At 37.7% G+C, this 23,328-nt stretch overlaps 1 protein-coding gene across 2 annotated transcripts in view; it reads left to right on the forward strand.

The window, feature by feature from the left end:
• PDK1 (pyruvate dehydrogenase kinase 1) overlaps positions 1-23,328 on the forward strand; it is a 30,217-nt gene that overhangs the window by 1,395 nt on the left and 5,494 nt on the right. For both annotated transcript variants that reach the window (XM_023621996.2, XM_070242005.1), the window contains exons 2-9: positions 784-925; positions 3,008-3,079; positions 5,091-5,275; positions 5,570-5,665; positions 6,728-6,805; positions 8,287-8,363; positions 10,180-10,278; positions 20,447-20,557. In XM_023621996.2, the coding sequence (XP_023477764.1) occupies positions 784-925; positions 3,008-3,079; positions 5,091-5,275; positions 5,570-5,665; positions 6,728-6,805; positions 8,287-8,363; positions 10,180-10,278; positions 20,447-20,557 (860 nt within the window). The remainder of the gene's footprint in view (positions 1-783; positions 926-3,007; positions 3,080-5,090; positions 5,276-5,569; positions 5,666-6,727; positions 6,806-8,286; positions 8,364-10,179; positions 10,279-20,446; positions 20,558-23,328) is intronic.

The following is a 23,328-nucleotide window of genomic DNA, read 5'->3' on the forward strand; positions in this document are numbered from 1 at the left end:
CCTCTAATGCTGTAATTCCTGCTGTTGATAATCTAGTTTTTGCTCAGATTGTCTCTTGCTAAAACAGCAAAATTAAATTAGTGAGTTTAAAATGCATTGCAGTTTAACTGCTTGCCAGAGGACATTTTACTACTGTTCTGCTTAGCATCCTGATGCAGGAGTGGAGGAAGTAGGAGTGGAGGAAGAGAAGGTTGCTTTCCAGGCATCCATAGAATAGGACCTGCGAGGGGAGAAGCTTGAAGATGGTTGCTGAACAGGCATTGGTGTTGTTTGCTTTCTGTGGCCTAGGAGCCCTTCTCTACATTTCCTCTTTACTTTTGGTAGTTAGTATGGTTCCTATGCACACATCAAAATTTCTCTGTTTCTTAGACAGGTATTCACTTCTCATAAACCTCGAGTTAGGAAACAGATTTTCTGAATGATGGCAGGTTAAATAGAATAGGCTTTTGCAGGTCCTACTGTTAATTAGACTCTGCCCCTTGCTCAGACTTGCTTGGGGTGCCTTTGTTCTAAGATGTGAGATCACAGTACGGTTGCAAGTAATGGAGATGGGGAGAGTGCCTTCATTGCTCTGCAAGGTGGTTGGAACGTCAGGAATTGGAAGGTCATTCAGGATGCCTCACAACCCTGGCGACTGGTTATCCCGTCCCTTGCCTCCTCGTCCTGTCATTATGGTGGAACTGCCACCCTTGCCAGAGAACTCCCCCTGTGTTCTCCGTGCCTCTCGGCTTCTGCTGCCTCATGGCTTCTGCTTACTTCTGTTCCCACCATGTTTGGTTTCAGGATCTGTGAATGCTTGTGAGAAGACCTCATTTATGTTTCTGCGGCAAGAGTTACCTGTTAGATTGGCAAATATAATGAAAGAAATAAGTCTTCTTCCAGATAATCTTCTCAGGACTCCCTCGGTTCAACTGGTGCAAAGCTGGTAAGATTCCCGTCTTGTGTTTGCAATTTCAGTGGAGTTGTGAACTTTACTCAAGGTTAGAGCAAATACTTTTTTTTAAATCTTCAGTGGAATCTTAAGGTAGTAGCAGCATTCCTCCTTTTTGGGCACGTGTCTGGGCTTGTCCCCTGAATCCTGGTTTCTTCCACTCCTCGGTTTTGAAAAAACCGATCAGAACGGCACAGAAATACAGTAAATTTGAGAATTTTGTTATTAAATCTGCAGGAATGTTATGTTATAATATAATAAAAATATCTACCATTTGTTAATGGCTAGGGATTTATATGCGTTACCTTTAATCCCGCCAATAACCCTGCCTGGTAGGCATTATCTCTGTTTTACAGATGAGGAAACTGAGGCACCTACAGGCGAAGACCTTTGCCTAAGGCAGTACCACTCATAGTGGAGCCGGGAGTCAAACCCAGATTTGTTTGTTTCTACCATACTGTAGTCAGAATGATGAAATGTATTAAAGGGTGTAGTTTGTTCCATTGAAATATATCTTTATACATCACAAAAATTAAAATTTTTATTCTGCCGTGTTTAAACAATTAGAAGTTATTGGAATTGTATAGAAACTATGATCTCTTTTCCAAAAAACGACAGTGGAGGTATTAAGGGTGTGGATGCATGTGGCCACCTATATACAGCCTTTTTTGTTAATGTTTTTAATTTAAAAGTGTTATTCTCTTAAGCACTGTCCATTTCAAGCAAAATAGTTAGCTAGAGTTCAGTCTTAAATGAAAATAATTTAGCTGCAAGACATTTCACAATTATGGTTCATGGAGAGCCTAACTTTCCTTTTGTAGGCATTGTAGTTTGTGGGAGAAGCTGATCTAACATCAGTTTTTAAAAATAAGCAAAAACAGTATGACTGCAGTACGTATGATAATCAGATGCTGTCTGTTCCACATACGGAACAGTCATAAACATAGTGTAACTACGCTGGAGGATAAAGGAGACATATAATTTTCTGTGGAGGCTTATTCCTGGTTTTTTAAATTCTTCTTTAAAAATAGAATATGCTGCATTTTCAAATCTGATCTGTGCCAACACGTTGTATGTACTCAGATATCTCTTGAATAAAGAGCCTAGTTTTTCTTGCCAATGAAGAGAAAAGTAAGGGTTAAAGAAAAACGGTAGACACCAGAATCACTTGACAGAGAGGCCCACTGCTTGCCAGGAACAGCTTTCCAAACCAACATATGGATTTGCAGAATCTTAGCACGCTTGCACTGGCCCTGGGTGCCTACTGAGTTAGGGCAGTTGGCAGTAGGTAAAGCGCGAACAGACGAGCCAGGGCAGACCTTACACCGTTGATGGTCGTTGAATGGCAGGGTGGTGTTTTTAGCTCCGGCCCGCCCTGCCATTGTGCCTGGTGGCGTGGCCTTGGGAAAGGCATGCCCTTGAGAAAGTCATTTGGCTTTCCTCCTGCTCCTTCCTTAACAGGTGTTTTGCTACGTTGCATTGTAAGGTAAATTAAAAACAGACATTTTCATGACTTTTGTTTTTGTTCAGTTCTGTTTAAAAGAACTATGTGGTAAATTGTAGGCTTTCAACAAATATTTGTTGATTAGACATAAACCTCTAAAATTAAGGTTTTAAAGTACAGATGTTTAAATTAGGCTGTTAGACAAAGGTAGACTGGCCTCCCCATTTTACTGAGACTAAGACAAGTTAGGTCATTTTTCCCAGAGCACACAGTTATTGATGACAGACTCAGTTCTGATGACAGTCAGTATTTATACTGCAATGTACAGGGGTAAATTTAAGAAATTGGAAAACTATTTTAGAGTATAGAACTTAAAAAAAAAAGCAGTAGGAAATCTTAAAATTCTTAAATCAAATTAGCCTATGTTTTTAGAAGAAAACATGTATTTTCTACTACTTTGTGTTGGGCGCTTTGCTCAACTATGAATGGATGTAAAACTACTAAAATCATAATTTCTGGCACTATTCTAAATTAGAAATTAAGAAATATTAAAAATGCCTTTTGAGTATTCTTACAGTATTGAACTTTAAAAGTGTAAAAGAACCAATTCGCCCTGTTGATTTGCATTTTAGGTATATCCAGAGTCTTCAGGAGCTTCTTGATTTTAAGGACAAAAGTGCTGAAGATGCTAAAACTATTGATGAGTAAGTACGCTGTTTTGACCCTATTCTGAACACAATTTTTATACTCTTTAAACATCATATAAAAATGTAGATGTATTGAGCTTAAACTGCTGTTGGGTCACTTTGGGGAAACTGATGAACTTTTTGCTTCCCACTACTCTAGAACACATAGTAGTATATTTATCTATAACAGCCCATACAGGTGAGGCAGGTGACATGAATCAGTGAATTGGGCTGGGTATACAAAATGCCTCATGTCCCTCATTGCCCTACCATAGGAAAAGACACCTTCAAGTGTGATGATCAGTGGAAATCCAGATGTGGCCTCAGTGCCACTTGGATGGTAGGGAACTGGTGAGGCCTTTTAACCTGGAGAGTACGTGCTTCTAAAGGACAGCCACCTTCAGCTCAACCTGACTGTGGCTATGCAAGAATGCTGCCCAGATCATCCGATGTTTTTGTGTGGTTAAAGAAAAGCCACAAGTCTGGATTTTTAATGTAAAATCTCCCAATTTTGAAAGATCGGCATCTAATTAAAAGTTTTTAAAGACACTGGAGGCCTATAAAAACACATCTGTGGGTTCCAGTTTGTGACCTGTGATCTCTAAGACCATCTAAGTAATGTGATCAGTTTGATAACCAGTAGTCCCCTCAGGAAGTTACCTGCTTATTCCAATGAATGTTGCTCAGAACTGAAAGACGACCTCTTTTGTTTTCCTCAGAGTCTATTCCACATTGTTTTGACTATCTTTAAAGATGATGGCAGCATTTCATTTTTTCAACACGATTTTGATCTGAAAATAGCATTAGACTTTACTCTCTGCATAGGTATGGAGCACACTTTACACGAATGATGTCCTTTAATCTTTCAAACAACTCAGTTGAGGTAATGCTGTGTGTGCACAAAGAGGTTAAGTAACTTAAAGTAGCCTTAAGGTCACGTAGCCGGCAAATGGTGGGACCAGGATTTGGACCCAAGCAGTCTTGCTTAAAAGTAAACATTATGCTGTAGAACCTTCTGAAAATGGGTAAGTCATTCAGAGCTGAGTCTAGAATATAAGGTGAGCAGCCAATCAGAATAGTACTGGTTTTGGTTTTCAAAAGAGAGAGAGGTGAAATAAACAAATGAAGGGGTGCCCAGAAATGATGAGTTGTTTGTTGTTTTTGAGGAGTTTTCTTGTTTGTATTTTGGATTAACAGTTTGGTTTTGAAGCTGATTACAAACTAGGAATTCCAAAATTGTCTTGAGTAGTGAGAGCATCATCAGAGTAAGTGAATAGTACTCAAGATGATGACTTTGAATGGGAAAGCACTCGTTCGCAAGTGTAAATTCTGATGCGTATGTTACAAGATGGATTTTATTACTTCATAATTAAGACTTCTTTCCTCTTTTATTTAGTTCTTTAACCATGCAATAATATCTTCTAAATGAGAGAAATGAAAAGGCAGGATAATTTGAAAATTTTTTCTTTTAACACAATGGTCTTACTTTTCCTCTCGCATTTTTTGAACTCATAAGATGAATGAAATTAGAATTCTTTTCTACTTTTCTGTTCTAAGTGGTTCTTTCTCTCTTTGAACCCTAGGGAATAGTTCCAAAACAGACAGGCTTTCTTGGCTCATTCATCTTCATTCCTTACAGAGCATGTGTTCCTAGAAGGAAGAGCTCTGTCTTATGCTGAATGTCCCTGGAATACCATCCTCATAGTGAGTGCTCAGATGCTCTTAGTTGATAATGGTTAAGGAAAACCCTTAACATTTTTAGGATTGTGTTTCATGGCAGCTTTACTTTTAGGAGTTCCAAGAAAATAATTAAATTTCAAAAGTTTTGTTTTGGAAGTCCTTATACTTTCATAGATTCCATGTATTTTATAGTCTGAGATATATTTTAAATAAGTGTAGGAAAACATGCACTGAAGCGCCTTTAACTGAATTGAGAATTTCTTGCCTAGTATAGTTGGTTGAACTTAGACTTTAGTATTAAATTCACTTGTCAAAATATTTGGCTGTTTTGACAGACAGGTTTGTTTAGCTTTACAGACGCTGTGATACGGATCAGGAACCGACACAATGATGTTATTCCCACGATGGCCCAGGGTGTGATTGAATACAAAGAGAGCTTCGGGGTGGATCCTGTCACCAGCCAGAATGTTCAGTACTTTCTGGATCGATTCTACATGAGTCGCATTTCAATTCGAATGTTACTCAATCAGCACTGTAAGTGTCTGGAAGTCAAGAGAAGAAGCTAAATAAAATGTGTTGGTATATTTTAAATTTATTTAGAAAGCCTCCCTTTAGTAAACATTTTATTTTACTTTTTTGCATATTAAGAAAATAAAATAGACTGCCATACAAAGGTGTTTTTATTGAATGTAAAATACTGTGTTTATGTTTAAGGAAAATATTTGTTCTACTGTTGGGTGCCATTTAGAGAAACTGTATTCACGTCTGGAAAAGGGCATTTGGTAGTTTAGCTTATTTTGTTTGGTTTTTATTTTTTATTCTTGATAGCTTTATTGTTTGGTGGGAAAGGCAAAGGAAGCCCATCTCATCGAAAACACATTGGAAGCATAAATCCGAACTGCAATGTAGTTGAAGTTATTAAAGGTAAATACTTACATTCCTCCTTTTAGAAAGGATGCAAAAATTAAAATTGTTTAGTGTTATTTTTTGCTATTAAAACAACTATTTATATCATGAGATAAAATGTTAGGAGCAAATGCATGGATTTGAAAATAACTTCATAATGTTAATTGTGTATTACGTGTGGAATGAATATTTTGTTGGTACAATGCTTTGTTAAGCAAAATATGGTGATACTATGAGAGTATCTGTTTCACTTCAAAAAAAAATTCAATTCCCCCCTCCCCACTTTCTAGTTCCCTACACTAGGAGGCATAATTCATAATAGTTGGGTTTGCTTCTTTCCATACTTTTTTCTGTTTATACTGCCTGTACTCGGACACATGCATAATTGTCGGTCTTACATTGTTGTTTTTGGAAAATGGGGTACTCTATGTATATTTTTCTACAAGTTTACAGGCATCTTACCATGTTTAGTACAGATGGATATACCCCAGGTTTTGAACGGCTATATGGACATATCAGAATAATCAGAATTAATAATCAGAATAATTCAGAATTAATCAGAATTAATCCATCCTCCTATTCAGGCACATTTAGGTTATTTTTTTTTTCTGTTACCAACACTACTGCAGTGAACATCCTTAGCTGTGTGCTGACTTTTGCTAGTGTTTTAGAGGGTAGACTCCTAGGATTGAAAACATTTAAAGTGCATATAAAATTTTGATACCTCCAGAAAGGTGTCACGCAATGAATGAGGGTATCTACTTCCTAAACCCTTACCAATTCTAAATTTTTGCTGTATCTACTGTAGATATTTTCTTATGCCTGTTGTTTTTCTTTTTACTTTGTGGTACCTTTTTTCATACAGATGTTTTTATTCTGTTGTAATCACATCTGTCATTTTTCCTTTATGGCTGTTAGGCTTTGTCATGTCATACTTAAAGAGACCTTCCGCAAACTAGGATTATTAAAGTATATTTTCTTCTCTAGAAAGTTTTAAAATTTTATTTATCAGTACTATTGCCATCTTAATGCATGACCCAAAAGTAAATTTAATGCTTTTTTTGTTTTGATTCACACTAGATGGCTATGAAAATGCTAGGCGTCTGTGTGATTTGTATTATATTAACTCTCCTGAACTAGAACTTGAAGAACTGAATGGTAAGCCTGATGTCTTTTCCTCAGTGATTCGTGTTATGATTACCTGAGAGGGAATAATTAGAAGAATTTAGATTTGTTTTAATGTAAAAGGACTTTTCATCAACTTCTTCATTGGATATGAAAGCTGAGGGAAAGCAATGATGTTAAAAAATATGTGTGTTATATATATTTAATTTAGTTGGATTCTTTCTGAAAGACATTTTGGCTTTTTCTTTCCCATTTTCCTTATTTTCAGTTGATAATATTGATTCGTTGCTTGTTTTTGATTTTCTGGTTAGTCATAGAAGAAAATTATGCCAAGAAAATTACATTTGACTTTTATATGCTCTTCAATAATGTAAAGTTTTCCCTTTAAGATTTCTACTTCCTGAGTTGTAAATTACTTTTTGTTGTTGAGGAAGTAGAAAGACTGGAGGTGTAAAAGAAGGAAGAAAGATGCTCGTCTGTTTGAGAATCTGTTTATCTCTGACCATCTTCTTTTCACCCTGAGTAGTGCCTTTTGGACAAAAAAGGTTTTAATGCTTTGGAAGGAGACTGATGAATCTCACTGTTTTTCCTAAAGGTAGGGTAGGTTGGTAGAGGGAAAAACATTTCCTAAGTTAAGATGACCCTTTAAAAAGAATAAAATTAAATAGGCTTTTACTTAGCTGTATTCTGGAACTTATAGTAAGAGAGCAGTGGAAGAAGTTACAATTGCTTGTTTTTTTTCTAGAGCCATATTAACTCTTTTGGTCCGTAATGGTACCATTCAGTAAATAAGAGTCACAATGCACAAGTGATAGTTTGGAAACCTGAACTGTAGGTTGTTTCTAGATGTCCCATCCATGTTTCCAAGGGGCAGTTTATTCAGAGGAGAGTCCAACTTACTGGTTTTATTAGAATTCTAATGGTGAGTCTTACTCCTTTGTTCTACTAAAGGTTTTATTTTACACACTATCTGCCCTCCATCCACAACTGGCTCCTATTAAATGTTTGAATGTAGGATTAGTATCCTTGATAAATTGATGCTGGCTTAAATTTATTATTCAGATCTATAGCCATAGAAATGCCTGAAACAAAACAGAAACCATTTCACCTGGGTGAAACATTTAAAAAATAGCCTTTTAAAAAAAGAATGTATTTAGGTGAGTTGGACTATGGTATTTATAGACTTTCATACTTCTCTTTGGAAAGCAAAATTCTGACCTTAAGGTTGAATTTCCTTTAAAAAGACTCACATCATAGAGAAGAATGGAAGATGAGTTGGTTAGATTGTTATGCAGGATTGCAGGAGTGACTACAGGACTCGTGTTCTCACTGTCAAAAATCTATGTGAACGGGGTTCAAACACTAGTACCGTGAAGAACTGGTGTGGCAGTTCTCTCCCAAATAATACTATCCTCCGTAGTAAATGTTTTCTTTTCATCACTACACAGTTTATTCTTAAAAATGCTTTAAGCACATCTCTCTGTACTTTTATATTTTTCTCTTCTGCTCTGTAGCAAAATCACCAGGACAACCAATACAAGTGGTTTATGTACCATCCCATCTCTATCACATGGTGTTTGAACTTTTCAAGGTTTGTAAAATAGTATTACATAACCTTTATCCATCCTTTCCTGAGGTTAGGAATCTCTGAAAGTTTCCTGCTGGGTTTTCCTCAGTTTCATTAAAAGATGTCATTTCATGTTCAGTGTCACATCACGTTCTGGAGATCAGCCTTTTGTCAACACTGATGGGCACCTCAGTGTGATGATAAAGCTCAGACTTTGGAGTCAGAGAGACCTGGCTTTGAATTCCAGTTCTGCTACTTTATGTGTGTGTGACCTTGGCCAAGTCACTCAACCCTTCTGAGCCTTAGTTTCCTCTTCTGTAAGATGAGGATAATACCTCCTAGGTTATTACGAAGACTGGGAATAACATGCTTACTGTCCAGTACAGTGGCAGCAGATTATTGGTGCTCCATAAAGTGTTTGTATTTTTACAATACAAAATATTTAGAAGAGGGCTCCTCTACTTTCCACCTTTAAAGGCCCAGAGTCCCACTGTTATATGCTTTTCTTTTTGGAGAAAGTTACTTATATTGACTTCCAGGGCTTCTGCTATTATATTTGCTCTTCACAACAAATTTCGAAAACTAGGTAAAATTATGCTAGTGATGTTGAGTACTTTTTTATTCCCCCGATAGCACACCAGCAACCCTGACTGGTAGACAGGAAAGTGAGTGATGAGGGGTGGTAGGGGTCTCTGTGACTGAAAATGACTACCCTAAATCAAGCCTGTAGTCTCTCTTACTTTAGTTACCATATCTTTGGCCAGCAGCAAACTACAAGAGAGAAGAGGTGGCCTTCAGCCTGATCTTGAAAAAGAAAAATACACTGAAACAGAGAAACTGACCGACTGTTTTAGAACAGCAAAGGTTCAAGAATGCGCTTTTGCTCTAGGACCGCGAGAACTATCTAATACCTTACAAAAATCTTTCTGTCAAAGTGGTTAAATAAATGAACAATTGGCACCTAAAGGATTAAAACTGAATTTTTCCTTGAAATTTCAGTCACATAAAGGTCTTGTTTCCTATGATGCATAATAAAAGAAATATTACCATATATAGAAGAGGTTTTACATAATGTCAATAATAATGCTTCCATCTGGAACCCAATCTTAAATGGCCCTGGTAGAGGTGATAGGATCTCCTCCTCAGGGATCCTCAATCCTGATTGGTGTGCCAGGGCCACACGCTCTTAATTCCAAATTCAGCCCCGTCTTTTGCCTTTTTAACTGTATCTAGTCTTATCAATTTCTACTCCAATGCTACATGCCATGTTGTCTTTTAGTGCTTATGATATGTTGACATTGTGTACCCTGTATCCTTTAGAAATTGATCAAAAGAGTTTTACAATGTAAATATCCTTAGTTTCAAACTAGTGGTAAATTGGGTTAGTTTCTACATCATAATAAGACCATTGCTGTTAGTTATATTGAAAAAAATATTTTTTTAAAGCAACTTAAGACAATTAAAATGGGTCTTAAAAATAGAGATGAAACTGTTTTCAAAAATAAGATTTGCCTCTTATCTACTAAATTATCAAAGTATTTGAATAGAATTTTTGCTCTAATGTAAATAGTTAAAAGCGTTGAGATGTCTGGTTTTGGAAAATATGCAGAATTTAGTTGGAATCTTTAAATCAAAAATCTCAGGTCCTCCAAAACTGACTTAATAATGTCTTTTAAAAAGTAATTCTTTTAATCTGGTTATAAGGATTATGATTCTTTGACATTTTTCCATTGAATTAAAATTTTTAAAATTTCAAGTAGTGCATGTGTACTTGAAAATTACAGTTAGTTTTTCTCTTTCTTTAAAGCTGTATTTTTGATGTAAGGCTAATGTATTTCAGAACGCAATGAGAGCAACGATGGAACACTATGCTGACAAAGGTGTTTACCCACCTATTCAAGTCCATGTCACACTGGGTAAGGAGGATTTGACTGTGAAGGTAAGTGTTTTTTTTTTTTAATTGATGTAAAGCATGAGCGTAATTTCCAGAAGACATAATTTTCTTAGGAGAAGGAAATCATGTCCCTAATAGCTAATAAGCACGTTGCTTCATTTGTATCGCAGATTATGGAATTATCCCTTGAGTCTGTTTCTATTCCAGTCCCTAATCCAGATGATTCAAGTTAAAGTAAATCGTGGAGACAATTTAGCAGTAATCATGAGTATCCACTTTGATAAGTAAAATTTAAAATATTTGAGTACCGAGGCCGGCCGCGTGGCTGAGTGGTTGAGTTCGTGTGCTCTGCTTTGGTGGCCTGGGGTTCGCCAGTTCAGTTCCTGGGCATGGACCTACGCACTGCTCATCAAGCCATGCTGTGGCAGCATTCCACATAGAAGAACTAGAATGACCTACAACTAGGGTATACAACCAGGTACTGGGGCTTTGGGCAGGAAAAATAAATAAATAAAATAAAATATTTGAGTATTTTAGAGTTATCTAGATAGTGTTTAATTTTTCATTTTTACGCACTGCTTTTCAATCTACTTTTATTTTGATTGTTTCACTTGATTCTCATAACAGCTTTTTAGATAGGAGCACAGCTAATTTTATTCTTAATTTTACAGATGAGGAAACTAAGACACAATGCTTAGCTCATGATTACCTAGTGAATAAATGACATGGGACATGAAATCAGCTCCTCCAACTTGTTCCCCAGGCCTTTTCCACTACATTGTTCAGGTGGCCCAGTTTCTTAGAGTATGATGACATTTCTCTTTTTTAAATTATCATTTTAAATTTTGTTTTAAAGTAATAAATGCAGAGAGGATAAAAATCAAATGTGTCAGTTCTTGGCCGTTTGGGAGGCAGTACCCAGAGAGAATCTTTTGGTTATTTCTTCTGGGATTTATTGCTATATTTTTAAGTAGTATTCTGATATTACGATTTCTAAAATTTTAAAGTTTTAAACAGCAAATACTAGCTCTCTGTTGTGGTAGCTAAAGAGTCAGCTCTCTTGGAGCCTCCCCACCTCTTCTCCCCGACCCAGCCTCAGTTGTCATTTTCCCAATATTTAAGTTCAGACATGGAATTCTAGATTGAAAATAATCCTCTTGCAGATTTTGAAGCCATCTACTGTTCCTTTTTTTTATAAGTGTGTAATTCAGTGGTTTTTAGTATATTCATAAGGTTGTGCAACCGTACCACTGTCTAATTTCAGAACATTTTCATCGCTCCCAAGAAAAACCCTAATACCCGTTAGTAGTCACTTCCCATACCCCCCCCCCCAACCCCCCAGTCCTTGGAAACTACTAATCTTAAAAAACCAACTTTTTGCTTTGCTTATTTTTCTTCATTGTTTTTTCTTTTCTTTATTTCATTAATTTTCACTCTAATCTTTATTATTTCCTTCCTTTTGCTTTCTCTGGAGTTAGTTTGCTCTTTTGTTAGTTTCTTAAGTGGAAGTTTAGGTTATTGATTTGAGACATTTTACAACTACAAATTTCCCTCTAAGTATTACTTTCTCTATATCCCATAAGTTTTATTTATATATATGTGTGTGTATATATATATATATATATATATATTTTTTTTTTTTTTAAGATTGGCCTTCAGCTAACAACTGTTGCCAATCTTTTTGTTTCTTCTTCTCCCCAATGCCCCCCAGTACATAGTTATATATTCTAGTTGTAGGTCCCTCTGGCTGTGCTATGTGGGACGCCACCTCAGCATGGCTTGATGAGAGGTGCCATGTCTGTGCCCAGGATCCAAACTGGCAAAACCCTGGGCCGCTGAAGCGGAGTGTGTAAAACTTAACCACTCCACCATGGGGCCAGCCCCCCATAAGTTTTTTCTGTTGTATTTTCATTTGACTTAACATGTGCTTTATCCTGGCGAATGTTCCATGTGTACTTGAGAAAAATGTGTATTCTGCTATTGTTGGATGGAGTGTTCTATAAATACCTCTTAGGCCTAGTTGATTTATAGTGTGTTCACATCTTCTATTTCCTTGTTGGTCTTCTGTCTAGCTGTCATATCCATTATTCAAAGTGAGATACTGAAGTCTCTAACTATGATGTTTGAATTGTCTGTTTATCCCTTCAACGCTGTCGGTTTTTGCTTTTGTGTATTTTGGAGCTCTGTTGTTAAGTGTAGATATGTTTATAATTTTATATCTTCTTGATATACAGTCAAGCCCCACATAAGGATGTTTCAGTCAACAACGGACTGCATTTATGTTGGTTGTCCCATAAAATTAGTAGCATATAGCTAGGTGTGTAGTAGGCTGTACCACCTAGGTTCGTGTCAATACACTCTATGATGTTCACACGATGACAATGCATTTCTCATAACTGTATTGGCCTTTTATCATTGTAAATGCTCTTTTTTGTCTCTAATGACAATTTTTGTCTTAAAGTATATTTTGTCTGATGTTAGTATAACCATCCCAGCTCTCTTTTGGTTTTTGTTTTTATGATGTGTCTTTTTCCAAGCTTTTACTTTCAACCTGTTTGTATCTTTAGTCTAAAGTGTGTCTCTTGTAGATAGCATGTAGTTAGGTCATGTTTTTTTAATCCATCCTACTAATGTCCACTTTTAATTAGAGTGTTCAAGCTGGTTACATTTAGCATAATTACTGTTAATGTAGGATTTAAGTTTGCCATTTGTTTTCTATATGTCTTATGTCTCTTTTTGATTCTTTATTTCTCCATGACTAATGCCTTTTTCGTTAAAATGATATTTTCTGGTGTACCATTTTAATTTCCTTCTTGTTCCTCTTATTATATTTCTTTGAGTTATTCTCTTAGTGATTGCCCTAGGATTACAATTAACATCTTTATTTATAACAATCTAGTTCAGATTAATACCAACTTAATTTCAATGGTATATACAGACTTCGTTCCTACATAGGTCCATTCCCTTCCCCTTCCCATCTTCTGTGCTGTTATTGTCATAAAACATACATCTTCATACATTGTATGCCCATCTACACAGATTTATAATTATTGCTTTGTGCAGTTGTGTTTTAAGTTAAAAAAAAACGTTACAAACAAAAACACACTTATACTATTCTTTATATTTACCTATGTAGTTACTTTTCATGGTGCTCTTTATTTTTTCATTTGGATTTGATTTACTATCTAGTGTTCTTTCATTTCAGGCTGAAAGATTCCCTTTATTATTTCTTTCTTTTTCTTTTTTTTTTTTAAATTTTTTGGCAGGGGAAGATTCACCTTAAGCTAACATCTGTTGCTAATCTTCCTCCTTTTTTTTGCCTTTGTTTTTCCCCAACAAAGCCCCAGTACATAGTTGCATATAGTTGTAGGTTCCTCTGGTTCCACGTGAGCCTCCACCACACCATGGCTACTTACAGACGAGTAGTGTGGTTCTGTGCCCCGGCACTGAACCTAGGCCGCCAAAGTCGAGCGCGCCGAACTTTAACCACTAGGCCATCAGGCTGGCTCAAGATTCTCTTTATTATTTCTTGATGGGGCAGATCTACCAATGATGAACTCTCTCAGTTTTTGCTTATTTGAGACTGTCTTAATTTCTCCCTCATTTTTGAGGGGTAATTTTACTGGATGCTGAATTCTTGACTGATAGTCTTTCTTTCAGCACTTTGAATATGTTCATCCTACTGCCTTCTGGCCTCCATGGTTTCTGCTAAGAAATGCAGCTGTTAATCTTACTAGGATCCTCTATGTATGTAATGAGTCGCTTCTTTTGCTGCTTTCAAGATTGATTCTTCCTGGCTTTTGACAGTTTGATTATGATCTGTCCAGGCTGAATCTCTTTTGAGTTTATTATACTTGGAGTTTGATGAGCTTCATCTTTTTCATCAAAATTGGGAAGTTTTCAGCCATCATTTCTTCAAGTATTCTTTCTACCCTTTTCTCTCTCTCCTCTCCTTCTGGGATTCCCAATATGTGCATGTTGGTACACTTGATGAAATCCCGCAGATCTCTGAAGCTCTATTCATTTTTCCTCATTCCTTTTTTTTTTTTTTTTTGAGGAAGATTAGCCCTGAGCTAACATCTGCTGCCAATCCTCCTCTTTTTGCTGAGAAAGACTGGCCCTGAGCTAACATCCATGCCCATCTTCCTCTACTTTATATGCAGGATGCCTGCCACACCATGGCTTGATAAGCAGTGCCTAGGTCTGCACTCAGGGTCCAAACTGGCGAACCCTGGGCTGCTAAAGCAGAACGTGTGAACTTAACCTCTGTGCCACCAGGCTGGCCCCTTCACTTCCTTTTGTCTTTATGTTTCTCACACTGGATAATTTCAATTGACTTGTTTTCACTGTGGCTGATTCTTTCTTCCACATGTTTAAATATGCTGTTGAGCTATTCCAGTGAACTTTTTATTTCAGTTATTATACTTCTCAACTCCAGAATTTCTATTTGGTTTTCTTATTTAATTTCTACCTTTTTTTAATTGCTGTTCTCTGTGTGGTGAGATATCATCCTCATATCTGCCTTTAGTTCTGTAGAAGTGATTTCCTTTAGTTCTTTGAACATATTTAAAATAATAAAGTCTTTGTTTAGTAAGTCAGAGTTTTCCCATGTATAGTTTCTGTTGATTCCTTTCTTCCCCTGTGTTTGGGCCATACTTTCATGTTTCTTTGCATGCCTTATAACTTTTGTTGAAAATTAGACATTTAAAATAATCTAATGTGACAACTCGGAAGATCAGATACTTTCCCCCTCTCCAAGGTTGGTGGTTATTGTTTGTTTGTTTAGAGACTTTTTAAAAACTAATTCTGTAAAGTCTATATTCTTTGTTGTGTGTGACCACTGAAGTGTCTGCCAGTTAGCTTAGTGGTGGTCAACTAATGATTGGGCTGAGATTTACTTAAATACCGTCTCCCTGTCTTTATCAAAGGACTCTGTGTGTGCATTGGGGCACACCTTCAACACTCAGCCAGGCAGTTGACAACTCTTAGTTAATGTTTAGGTCCTGCTTGTTCGGAGCCTGAAGGTCAGTCAGAGGTGAAAGCATAGGACCCTTTCAAGTCTTTCCTGAATTTGAGTGTAGCCCTAGGCATGAACATAACTTTTTGATTCCCAGGATATCCCTGATCTTTTCTAAGCCCCTATGGAGGTCTCATTTCCTAGCTTTTCCTATTAAGCTTTTGGTTAGCCTATTGTTTGTCTTAACTGTTGTGGACTGCCTCAGGCAACCCTCAAATTAATCAATTCCCTCTAATTGTTTTTGACAAATGTTTCTGAGAATGGGGAGTCAGTGTGTACAAGACTTTTTGCATTAGGGAGCTCAGAATCAGGTCAAAAACAGACAGCCTTTCCAGTGGCTGCCAGGCTGTTGGCTTTCAGCCTGACTGCATGTTACTGATAGGGTTGAGGATGGGGCAGGGAATAAGCCAAGTGAAAACACTGCAGAGCTCACTGTTGTTTTTCTTGACTAAATGCTCCCCAAACTGCTGCAAGCCTTTGGTTAATTTCCAGAGTGCTGAACAAAGCTGATTCTGACAGTTTGGCTTTTTTCTCAGTGCTTCGGTGGAGGAGAGACTTTGGAGCTCCTTTTCCCCTATTTTTGCTGAAGTCATTCCTGCTGTTCCTTTTGAGAAGACTTATGCTTATTCCAATTCCCATTCCTTTGTATGCAACCAGTTTTAGGTGTCAGATGTTGTTGTTTTGACTGAAGCTTTTAAGATCTTCTCTTCAGCTCTATTCTGAAATTTCATAGTGACGTGACTTGGTGGTGGGTCTCTTCTTACTCCTTGGGCTGGGCCCTTTAGAATGTAGACTTTCCACTGCTGCTTTGATACTTTCTTTCATGCTGTTTCTCTTTCTGATGGTCGTATTTGAAGGATGCTGGGCTTCATGAAATGATCCTCTGATTTTTCTTATCTTTTTTTCCTCCTGTTTTTTTGTCTCTTTAACTTTTTATTCTACTCTGAGATTTCCTCAGCTTTAAATTCCCAGCCCTTCTATTGAATTTTTATTTCCATTGTCTTCTTATAGATTTCCAATGACTCCTATTTTTTATTATTCCTTTTTTATGGTATTCTGTTCTAGTTTTATCTTCTTTTATCACTCTGAGGATATTAATGATAGTTGTTTTTAAAAAAATTAATGTCTCTGCTCTCTGTACTGCCTGTTTCCCCTGAATTTCTTTTTGTGTTTCTCTCTTTTGGCTGTTCATTTAAAAGAGTGAGGCACTAATAAGTATATGGCAATACCATCTGTTTGCTGAAAAAGTAATGTGACGCTTACTTAATGTGATGTCACTGTTTTTTAGCCCAGATGCTAACGTGTGTCTATTTTTCGGTTAGTTATATGTCAGCTACTTGCCTATTAAGGTTTACTTCATCCAACCTAGGTCCTATCTGACTTCATTTGTGCTGCAGCATGGTCTTTCTTGTCCCTGTTTTTGCTTCTGTGTCATGTGCTTTAGCATGCTCATCTGCAGCTGCTTTCCATTACTTGTGTTCATCCATCACTGCATGGATCAAGGTCCGCTGAGCTCTTAGGCACTCAGCAGAGACTCATTCGGTGCTGATGGCCAAGCTTTGCTTAGGGAATCTGTCTATTTGGTGTAAAGAAAGGTTCATAATGACCCAGCAGTTCCACTCCTAGGTGTATGCCCTAAAGGATTGAAAACAGATATTCAAGCAAAAACTTAAACATGGATGTTCATAGCAGCATTATTCACAAGAGTCAAAAACTGGAAACAGCCCACACATTCATCAACGGGTGACTGGATCAACAAAATGTGATGTATCCATACAATGGACTGTTATTTCGCCATAAAAGAAAGGAAGTATTGTTATATGCTACAACACTGAAAACGTTATATAGGGACAAGACATACATTAGTGGTTGCTTAGGAGTGTAATCAGTAAAGAGGCCAAGATTTCTTTTTAAGGTAACAAAAATATTCCAAAATTGTCTGTGGAGATGGTTGCACATATCTGTGAGTACATTAAAAACCATTGAGTTGCACACTTTAAATTGGTGAATTGTATGGTATGTGAATTATATTTCAATAAAGCTGTTAAAACAAAAGAAAGAAAATCTCATTAGGGTCTTGAACAGACTGTTCTCGAAGCCCCTGTGAAAGCCCTACCTGTGTTGGGCTCTGCCTCCACCTGTTGCTCCTCCTCCTGACTTCCAAGGTCACGTGAGTGCGTGTACTCTTGTAATCTCTTTAGATGTTAAATGCTTGCTTTAATTTTCTTCAATAGAGCTTTCATCCTCCTGTCTTACCCTAGACTTTCAGGATCAAGGCCTGGGTTTTTTCCCCCCATTCTTTTAGTTCAGATTATTAACATTTTTCACCTTTTATCCCTCTGCTGAACATCACGTGACAGAATTGATTTTTTCTGTCTTACAGCTCTAGCTGCTCTTTCAGATTTTGTTTGGTCTGTATTCAGTAAATAACCTAAGTGTTAGAGTCACGTGTCTTTTAAATTAAAATGTAAACGTCTTGGTTCCTTCGCTGTTGGTGATTTTACAAGCTTGACATGGAAAAAGCTGTTGAGTAAGGGACTTCAGGAACTCTGGGTGAGTCCAGGGTTAGTAAATCTCCTGCTTCAGAGCTGTCATCAAGTCAGTAGTGGTTCATTTCCCTTGGACCTGAAAGTCACATGAATTAGCCCAGGGAGCCCAGTGTTATGGGGAACAGGAAGTTAGGGATGGCAACTCTTGGTGAGATGACATTGAGAAGTGGTGATTTCATGCACTGAAGAGCAAACTTGAAAAATAATTGGCAGGCTTCCTTTCCTCAGCCTTCCTGTTGACATTACTCCCCACCGCCCATCTCTTTCATAATCTCTTTCCTTTTCCTTGGCATTGGTTTATGTTCCATGATTCTACATTTTTTTTCCCAAATTATTTTAATGAAAGACTTTTTGTTTAATTTTCACATTCTTTCTCAATGTATTTTTCATCAGAGTACATTATTCTTGTCTTAAATATATACAGACCAAACATCTCTCTCTCCCATTATTCCCACCTTCTCTTTTCCCAGAGAACTCAGATTCTCTGGTATAACAGCATCTGTTACAACTCTCTTGGAAGCTCTTTTGACCACTTTAAAAACCTACTGGTTCTAGTTTATTGTGGTGTTGGCTGTAAAGCAATGGAATATAGTTCTTAACTATATTCCTGTCACCTCTGTCCTTTCTGCTCAGCTCTGTGCTTTTCTCAGACGAGCCTGAGGCTAGAAAGCACTTGCTGTTTCAGACCTTCTGGATTGCTATAGTCTTTCTGGCCAAAAAGTTAAGGAAAAAATCAGGAAATATTTATTGAAGTTCTGCCTTTTTATCTTAATATCTATTGTAATATGTTGTCTACTTACTTAATGTTTATAGAACAGCTACACTTCTTACTCACGTTACCAGCAAGTGTGCAGCAGAGCATTAAATTAAAGGATGAATAATTAACAAATTGATGGATCTCAGAAAATAGCCAGAGCTTTTTATTCATCTTACTAAAATAAATCTCTTCACAGGGCTTTGAATTCATAGCTGAGAACAGTTTCAAGCATACTGCTACATATAAGTTCTTACCAAAGTCCTTGAGTACTTTTATACTGCAATGATCTCATTGTAGATATGTCAGAGGCAAGTCTTCAAATGGTATTTCCCAGCAGATTTTTATTTAAAAAATTAAAATAGCTATGTAATTTCCATTATGAAAGTAACATATATCCATACTGTAAAGATTTTTTTTCTCCTCCTCCTTCTCCCCAAAGTCCCCCAGTACATAGCTGTATATTCTAGTTGTGAGTGCCTCTGGTTGTGCTGTGTGGGACACTGCCTCAGCATGGCCTGATGAGTGCCATGTCTGCGCCATGTCGGCGCCCAGGATCCGAATCAGCGAAACCCTGGGCCGCCCAAGCGGAGTGCGCCAACTTAACCACTTGGCCACGGGACCGGCCCCTTTAAAGATTTTTTAAAGACTACATAAAAACTCAACTATAAGCCATCCAGCCTATTGACTTTTTAATACATACCATTCAGTACTATTTTTATCTATCCATATATCTATATACATATGTTAAAAGCAGATTTTTTTGTATATGAGAAAACTATTTTAATGTTGTAGATAGAATCAGTTTAGATTTTGTAACAAAGGAAAATGGCTGTGGCAGATTAGAATATAAACTGTACAGTAACTAGGAAAATAAGTCCATATTAACTGTGAAGGAAAAAAAATGAAGATAATCTATAAATAAATGATTAAATTCAATCTGTGTAATGATTTGAGTCAGGAAAAAGAATAAGAACAATATAAAGACCTATTTTTTTTAATAAACTCACCAGAAAATTCTCTGGGAGGCTAAGCTGTGAAATTGCTTGTAGATGAGACTCTGCAACACAGTGAAGTGGTTCTGTTTTTTTCCTCCCTGAACATGAAAATTATGCTGTTTTTTTCATAATAAAAGAAATTGTGAAAAAAAATTCAGAAAGTAGAAACTCAAAAGAAGAAAATCACTCATAATTCAATAGACAATAAAATTATATATCATTACAGACTTTTTATAATGTAATTTTCACAAAATTAGAATATTATGAATGCCTCTTTGTAACTTTTTGCTGTTGCACAATATTTTGTGAACATCTCTCATGCCGGTACATACAATTCTACATAATATTTAATGGCTCAATAGTATTCTGTTTTAGAATGTACGCTAGTTTACTTAAACAGTCCCCTGTTTAGGTTGTAATCCAGTTTTAGCTGTTCTTTGTAATACTATGATGGATGTTCTCATAAATACCTTGCAAACGTTTCTGATTATTTTCTTAGGATAAACATGATTGGGTCAAAGAGTTCATGCATTTTTAATCTGTTTGCCAAACTGCTCACCAGAAAGGAATAACAAATTTCTTGTTACATCCAAGATAGCTTAGGCCCCATTTCTGTGCTATATTGCACTGTTAGTGTGACTTAAGTAAATACACAGGCCACAGCACTGAATTTGTATTATGAGTGAGTTTCTTATGTATTAGAGTTCTGTGTATTAGAGGAGTTGTGTTAAGTCTGCCAGTGGGCCAAAGTTTCCATTCCCAACTTGGATTGCGTAGTATTCATTTTGAAAAGCGGTACTCTCCAGCCAACAGTTAACTGTGACACTGTGGGTATGCATTGGTACTTTGCTATTTATGGGACTTGGTCATAGGGCGTGATCCTTTCTCATCTTAGATGAGTGACCGAGGAGGTGGTGTTCCTTTGAGGAAGATTGACAGACTCTTCAACTACATGTACTCAACCGCACCCCGGCCTCGTGTGGAGACATCCCGAGCAGTGCCCCTGGTATGTGATCAAGAGATAATGAAGTATGTTTTTGTGAACTGCCAAAAATATATCAGTTACCAAATAAATCAGTTAAACCCTTGTGTAGGGTACACCACAAGGAAGAAGGGAAGCTATTAGAAAAAAACACTTTCCTCTTTTCTTTTGATTGAAAAGAACACAGGACAGAGAGTGTCGTTTTAGTGTCTCGTTGCCAAGCTTGATAGTGATATGCCAGAGGTTTTCACCTGGTAAACCACATCTGACACGCTGTTTCTAAGGTGAAGGTTAAATTACCGGTTTTACTAGTATTTGGCCAACACTGATTTAATCTTTAGTTTTGATTTTTTTTTTTCCTCCAGTACTTGTAATTAGAAAGAGCTCATGTTCTAGACCCAGAAATAAGACCAGAATTCTGATCACTTTAATCCCCAACCTGGAAATGGCTCAAATTATAATTGTTTTGATGTTAATTTTTATTCATCTTAGTCACCTATTTTCAAGTTTAATAAGGTTAGCTTTTGAATTGACTGTATCCTTGTCCAGCTCTCAGCAAAGCTCTTTGCCAAATCTCTGACCAGTAATTCTGGAAGAACTATTCTTCCAGGCTTTAAACTTCTCTGGCAGGTACATTGGAGTTATGACATAACATGATGAGATACAATATAGGGTAAATCTATTTTAGACTCTGTCTGGGAAGTTACTGGAAGGACTTTATTCTAATAGTTTTATGTGTTAACACAGCACAAATTCTGTAGCTACACCTGTAATATAGTTCATGGCTTACAAACTTTTAAAATGATTGCTCCAGTGATGTGCTTCTCAAATGGAGCTTTGTGGCTCCCAGGGTAGGCATCTGTGTGCCAAGAGACGTACAAGGCCCAATAATAAACATGAGCGTCTTCTCAGATTCTGATTTTACTCTGAGAAGTAAGGGGAGAGAAGGGATAAACTGCTTTTGTAGTAGACAAATACTGTGGCATTTTTGTGGAGAGTGGCATAGCGTCTTCGTCCAGGCTGGACCTCGGTCTCTCTGGTTCCATTCCTCACTCCACCACATCCTAGCTGTGTAGCTTTGGGAAAATTATTATTATTATTTTTCACTATTTTATTTTTCCTTTTTCTCCCCAAAGCGCTCCAGTATATAGTTGTGTATTTTTAGTTGTGGGTCCTTCTAGTTGTGGCATGTGAGATGCTGCCTCAGCATGGCTTGATGAGTGGTGTCGTGTCCGTGGATCCGAACCAGAGAAACCTTGGGCCACCAAAGCGGAGTGTGAGAACTTAACCACTCCACCTCGGGGCCGGCCCCTGGGAAAATTATTGACATTTTAATACCACAGTTTCCCCAACTTTAGAAATCAGGTTATTGTGATGATTAAATGTGTTGCTAAGGATGCAAATTTTATGTGAATTTTTAAGAAAACAGGAGGCTTGACATGGCACAGGCTCCCCTATATACCTACACAGGCTTGCCGAGGGTAAGACAGTTGTTCAGCCTGCACAGAGCCCCTTTCCTAATGTCATGACCACTTTGTAAGTGGACCCAGTAAGCAGGCACTGGGACAGCTGGAGAAAGGCTGCTTGATATCCACAGGAGTGATCCCTTGTCTACCCAATTACTGAGAGCTTCTTCCACGTGGATGCCTTCTGGTGGGCATTTGCATGGACGGAATATCTTCACACTGTGAGCCCATGCAGAGAGGACCATCTGCATCCCTCTCTTCCAGAGCTCCCTCTCATCAGTTATCTGTTTTGTTCTTTGCAAGTCCCTGACTCCAAGCCAGCGTGTTTGCCCTGCCCTTGAGTCCCTGTAGGGTACCACCTCAAGTTCTGCCCACTGGTAGGAGTTTCCTTCACTCCTGTCTTTCAGGCCCACCCCTGAGAGAGGTTACAGTGAAAGGACATCCACTTTTAGCTGGTGCTGGTGCACTGTAGATCCATCAGTGGGCCGAGCCCATCCTGGTTTTATTCTCTTAAACTATCTAAAGGGGATGTCCCATGAGTCCATAGGTGTGGTTAAGGGAGAAGCAGTGTTAGAGCAGGTCAGGCACCGTGGGATCCTGCGCCACCTGCTTGTGCAGTTTTCTTGGGGCTGTTTCTGGAACCAAATAATGTATCAGTCAGGGTCCCAAAAGCAAAGAGAGAGCTCACTCAAATTATGGTAATTTAAGGAAAGCTTATTTACAAAAATAGAAGTAGGGATAGTGCAGGAATCCAAGGCTAGCAGCAGTAGAGCTGTCCCTACCCTGAATCAAAGGGAAAAGGAGGAGAACTTAGCAGAACCCAGAAGAAGGGAAAGTGGCGGAGCAGCTGCTTACTCTCAAGGGGCCCAGCCTGCCCAAGGGAAGGAAGAGGGGGAATGAATACCCTGATCTGACCCCTCTGAACTCCTCCTGGATTCTCCATTGGCCAGACTCGCTGAGGCAGAGGGCATGGAACCCACTGACGCCATCCTTTCAGGTCAGCCTCCCAGGGCAGGGAGAAATGTGGAGAATGGAGGGTTGATTAGGAGGGGCAAACAGAAACTCTGGTTAGAAAAGTCAAGTAATAAATGATGGAAGTGAGTAAAGCCAGAGCCTGGATTTGTTAATGGCACTCTGAATCCTGAAACCGTGTAAGCTCTTAACTAAAGCGTTATATGGAATGTCATTGAACACCTGACTTGGTGATAAAAACTGTTTGTACACTTATCCAAATGTTTTGCTTTGCGTTAAAAATTCTAGGATTTATCCAGGTAAGAAGGCCGTTCTAGATACTAGGAACGGGATGAACAAAGACTCCCGAGTGAAAAA

Source organism: Equus caballus, chromosome 18 (assembly GCF_041296265.1).
Source record: "Equus caballus isolate H_3958 breed thoroughbred chromosome 18, TB-T2T, whole genome shotgun sequence".
NCBI classification, from domain to species: Eukaryota; Metazoa; Chordata; class Mammalia; order Perissodactyla; family Equidae; genus Equus; species Equus caballus.